We start from the raw sequence: 5,747 nt of genomic DNA on the forward strand, positions 1-5,747 counted from the left end.
TCATCCGGTCAGGCGACACCCAGCCTCCGCCGGAGATTGTGGCTCCGCCCCCCTTCATCGACACTTTCCTCTGTCATTGGTCAGCTGGGACTGTCTGTCAATGGAGCCTCACTCATGCGTGTCATCATTTTTACAATATAGTTTTTGGACTTGAACTTTAAAAACGGGAGGAAAAGTCAGTTTTTCCCTACGAACTAGGAAACACTTGAAGGGTTTCATTTGGAAAACAAACGTTTTAAATTGTGTATTCATGGAAATACCAGTGTTTTATTCTGAAGGTTTTCCTTTCGCAAATCAGCTCTAGAATTAAATTAGCTTAATCAAAAATAAAAACATTACAAAAATTTAACTTTCTGTAATAATTAGTTCTGTTTACAATGGTCTTTGACAGATGTCTGGACTGACACTGGGACAAAACCAGCAGTCCTCGTTTAGTACAATAATGTAGATCAGCTGTCTCAGTTAGACAAATAAAGTGAATATCTGCAAAATGTTACAATCCTCACAGTGTACAATCCCTTACATTTGCCTCTAAAGCAGTAATGTCATGGGAAGAAAAAAACAACAACACTCTTTTGCCTCTGTATGAGGTGGAGTATATTGGTGCATGTTATTTGGGATAGCTGTGGCTGGCTGATCACCCGTTCAACCAGAGGAGGGCGCTGCAAAGCCAAACAAAGAAGACAGACAAGTGGGCCACCTGGATTTAATACAAATATTCTTTACACTGGCTGTTCATCACTCACAAGCTTTAATATTCTAACCTATGGTTCTAACATGAGTGAGACTGGGACACTCAGTTAACCTGTTGAAAACAGTAACAACCACCGTAATTGATTATAATAACAGCAACATATTTATTTTTAAATGTTTTAGTGAAAAGTAAGATTTTCCAAGAAAGATTGAATCATCGTATTTAGAGCACATTTGTATTTATATTCATATGTAGCGCAGATTTTACTCATATTTCAGTCATAGAGACGCAGCCATGATAGATGCTAAGCAGTAATTGGTCGACTCTACAGGGGCACTTTTACTAAATGACAGAAGGCAGACGCAAGTTACAAAACAAACTTGAAGAATATTTATCAGATAAAATGAATAAAAATGAAAAGTTCCATAACTCATCTAGCCTTAAAATGATCAAATTAACTGAGGTCAGGTGTAAACAGGTTTTTTAATAAACAAGCTCTAACTTGATGATGACTCTTGATGCACTCTGATGCACTCTAGAGCACACTGCTCTACATTTTGCAAAATTATAGGGTCCATCGTTTAGAAACGTTGCCAAATAACTTTTCTATATCCCTGGTGTGTAGACTTTATGTACTGTACAGCTATACCATGAAGAGGGGAAAGACTCATTATTCCCCAGGCTTTGAAACTGTAGAATAGACCGCTAGCTCTGCCGGTGGAGGATGGGTGGCACCCTCAGATCCACTGATAGAGGAGTAGTCACAGGCCGACACGCAGTTTTCTTTTGTGTCAGGAAGAGCATTCCCGTCTGTCAAGACGTCGTTTGAGAAATTGACGCTGGCATAGTGGAGCTGGTCTGGGGGAGGGTTGACTGTGGCGTAAACGGACGGTAGCGGGTCTCTTGAGCTTGCCTGCTCGTTCCGTATCTGTATCTCCTCGTACTGGTGATCTCCTTGATTTCCCTGGAGAGGAAGAAGGGGAGCAGTGTGACAGAGGGAGCTGTCGTGCCCATATGCAAACTCATAAACACAGAAATACAAGCACCTCTATGTTAAGTTCAGCGTTTGTCCTCTCCTGTGATCCCTGTGCAGTACAGCACACTGAGAAAAAAGAACATTTGCATAAATGGAAACAACAAGCTATGTTTACCCGTCTGCTTTCAAAGTTGTTCATCAGATGCAGGTTAACCTTTTCACTGATGTTTGCCTCTTTAGCCAGGCCAATAGGCAAGAATAAATATTAGTCACCGGTAAGTATACGAAGGTTATTACAGGAATACGTTTACATTTTGTCCTTAACTTACCTTAGAGTATATGTAACTTCTACTCCTAAAAGTGTACATCAAATTTGCCAAAAATCCCTTACCTCGTGTCCTAGGGAGATTGTGTCTGCACAGTACAAGTACAACCACAAGTATCAGTAATAATGCCAGACACATTACCACAGCCACAATCATTCCTGAAACCAAGAGCAGTTGAAGCTGTTAAAGAATACATGTTGAGTTTCATTGTCCTCGGGATTCACGAGGACATTCACAGGTAAAGAAACATTTTTTTTCTGTTATTTGTTTGTGCAGCAGAGGTGTCTGCACATTTTGGTATGAATAGCAGCTGTTTGTTATCTGAGATCACTGGGTACCTTTGTCAACTGGACGGTTGTCAATCTGACCTTCTGGTGTGTTATCAAGGTTATCAGATGGATCGTTATTAAGGTCATAATCTTCTACTTCTCTGATGTGTCTTTCAGCTGTGCAAGGGTGAAAAGCCAGAAGGTAAGAGATGTGACAAAAGGCATAAGCCAAACCCAAGAATTTCAGTATTCGCAGGAGAGCAACAGTGTCTCACGACGCTAAAGATCAACTGTTGTGAATACGGAAGTTCTACGGCTGATAAAATGTCATCCCAAAGGAAATCACTATCTGACGGCAAAACATAGCAGGTAAAATGTTCTAAATATAGCTTGCACTTACACTGATACAGATTATCTTAGGTGAGCCTTTTTTAGGTGGCTAAAATATGCTTTTGCTGCTGCCCCTGTCCACTGCTTAGTTCACTGCTTGGCTCTTGTGCCGAGACTCCTGTCTGCTTTGCCAAACTGGGGCTGTGTGGACTGTCATCTGCTGAAGATACGCTGTCAACAGATAAGTGCCTCTTTCAACCGCAATTGAAAATAACTCAGATATCTCTTTAAACCATGCTTGCCGTAACAACAGGCGTTGCCAAATCAACCAGGACTGAAATCTTAAGAAACTTTGTTCTTGCTGCAGGTTAAAAGGGAACTCATTTTAACCACTACAGGTAGTTTTCATTTATAACCATGAGGATAATTACATAAACTGATCTTGTGTTTTTTATGTCAAAAGTAAATGTTCCTGTAAATACATGGAGTAGAAGTACAAAGTAGCAGAAAATTTGAATACTCAAGTCAAGTATTTCAAATCTCTTTTACCAGGTGAATAGTGATAAACTGCAAAGCTAGCTGACATCTATCCAATGACAGCAGTACAGACGACTGCATTTGGCTCATATAGTGTAAAAGTTATTGTGTGAGTGTAAGTATAGCACAAAAGTGCTCAGTGCTCACCTACAGTGAGGAGGATTCTGGTGTATTTATCAAACTGCTGCGGCATTCTGGAGCCACACCAGTACAACCCAGAGTCATCTACTCTTAGATTGCTGATGTCCACATAGAGGTTGTTCTTTCTTCTGTTATCCCTTATATGAAACCTGCCTCTGCTCACATCTCTGTCCTGGTCTGTTGTATGTATCAGCTCCTCACAGATGAACGGATTCTCCCCCTTGCACAGAGATTTTTCATTGCTCTCATCGTTGTTTGAATAGGTACACTTGATATGGGCGGCCTCTCCAGTTTTGTGATGTATTGACTTTAGTGCGATGTCGTCCCAATCTGAAACATTAGAAACCTCAGATCAATGCAACCACTATTTGACCAGATAAATTCTATTTTTCTGTAGAAATGGTAAGTGTGTCAGCGTGTGTTGGTTAGTTTCGAATCAGGATGATTAAAAGCAGCAATACTCACTCAAAACGCTCAGGTCGATCTCAAATAAACATGCAGTGGAACCGTCAACTCTTTCCATGAAACACCTGTATATTCCAGCATCATCCTCGGTCAGTGTGGAAATGGTCACGGTGTAGACTCCTCCCAATTCTTCATCTTTCAGAGAAAACCTGTCTCGTCTGGTGTACTTTGAAGTGTGAGTTGATATCAGATTTTTGCAAACAGACTTTTCATTCTTTCTGCAGAAATGTTTGGTGTTGCTTTCTTCTTCTCTTGGATATTTGCAGGTGATGGTGACAGAGCTGCCATGACGTGCCGTCTGGTTCACTGGTGGTTTGTCACCTGCCAGAGAGGGGAAACATGCCTAAGTATGAAACTGCAGGCTGACCTTCTCACTTAAACACAACAACGTTAAGTCGTATTGTCTCATATTCCACACACATCCACACACAGTTTTCTGGCCAGAGCACTCAGAATTTTATTTAAAATATTATGTTAATTTCCAGGTTCATACTTGTATTGTGGGTTTGTACTACAACATTTTTACATGCTTTAATGTTGAGGAACACATTCATTTCTCATAGTGTAATAGTGTAATAAAAAAAGAACTATATTTCCGAATAAATCAAGTATTAATAATTTGTTATTAATTTGTTGCTGATCTCCGGTGTATATACATACAGTAGTTGCCTATAATTGCCTATACGTTGTATAGTTATGACTTATCACAACTGTACAGAAGTACAGACAACTCATTTAAAGGCACAGCTTCTGAATACAGGCTGTGTGTATTTCTATATGGAATCAACATTTTGATACCGTCACAGTATTCATATAGTGCCTTGACCTGCTTTATAATAAAGAAAAAGACATAGAAATCTCGATCATGGTGGTGTGGTGGTCAGCACTGTTGCCTCAAAGCAAGAGGGTTGCTAGTTTGAATTCCAGGGTCCCAGTTTGCATGATCTCTGCGTGGGTTCTCCATCTTCCTCCCACGGTCGAAAGACATGCACGTGTTAGGTTAAATGATGACTCTAAATTGGCCGTAGGTGTGAATGTAAAAGGTTGTCTGTCTCTGTTGTCTGTCTCTCTCCCCCTGCGTCCCTGATAGGGACAGGCGATTGAGGCTGGATGGACATGGAAATCTCACTTTTTACAAAAGGACCCTGAATACACCCATTAGAAATACAGGTTATGCATTCAAATAACATATTATCCATGACATTTTTAATGTATAAGGTACACAAATAAATATAGTTTGAAAGGGAAACATGTGAAGGTCATATAAGTCCCAAAGTCCCTGAAAACCTGACTTCAATTTGTTTTCTATAAAATAAACAAGTTACGACCAAAGTAAAAATAAACATCTTCAGTTGTCATTTATTGAGAATTGAACACTCCAAAACAACACAGAATTTGATCAGATTTGATAAACAGTAAACAAGCAACCCAGCATTTACAGCTGGGTAGTGCCATCGTTAACTATGCATTATACAATATTTTATAAGCTGATAACAGGTTTTCTATGTAAATTCATGTAATTAAATGTGGAGTAAAAAGTACATTTCTGCGCCGTCATTGAGTACGAGTATAAAGTAAAAATCCTCAAATTAAAGTATTTTGTACGGTGCATGAGCGAATGTACTTTCCATGTCTGGTGTTTGAGCTGCCAAGTCTTTTTCTATTTCTATTTTATTTTGACATCCAACCAAGTTTAATATGCTTTACATCTTCATTGTACTTACAGTTTATGTTGACACCTCTGCCTTTGTTTCCTGTCACACACAGCAAACTCACACCAACTGTTATAAGAATTGCAAGAACAAAAAGTTATTTCATCATACCACATCATAACATGTTTCACACACATCAAAGTGAAGCACAAACAGAAGACTACGATTACCTTACCTATTGTTAAGAAAATGATGACTTTCAGGGATTTACTCATTGTCTCAGTCCAGCTTTTTCCAACTTAACCTTCTATTTAATCTGGCTTTATCTTAATATTAAGCTATTAAGCTAAATCATTC

At 39.3% G+C, this 5,747-nt stretch overlaps 1 protein-coding gene across 1 annotated transcript; it reads right to left on the reverse strand.

Moving 5' to 3' along the window:
- Positions 1–1,364: 1,364 nt before the first annotated feature.
- On the reverse strand, positions 1,365–5,747 carry LOC310956293 (uncharacterized protein; the record flags this gene model as incomplete). The annotated part of the gene is made up of 8 exons (XM_083926476.1): positions 5,626–5,747; positions 5,463–5,519; positions 3,739–4,059; positions 3,280–3,603; positions 2,335–2,442; positions 2,062–2,154; positions 1,741–1,796; positions 1,365–1,658 (listed from the first exon to the last, which is right to left on the reverse strand). The coding sequence occupies exons 1-8, from the start codon at positions 5,663–5,665 to the stop codon at positions 1,365–1,367; spliced, it is 1,293 nt and encodes a 430-aa protein (XP_083782602.1). The 5' UTR covers positions 5,666–5,747.

The sequence above is a fragment of the Echiichthys vipera genome (genome assembly GCF_963691815.1).
Source record: "Echiichthys vipera genome assembly, chromosome: 2".
Taxonomy (NCBI): domain Eukaryota; kingdom Metazoa; phylum Chordata; class Actinopteri; order Perciformes; family Trachinidae; genus Echiichthys; species Echiichthys vipera.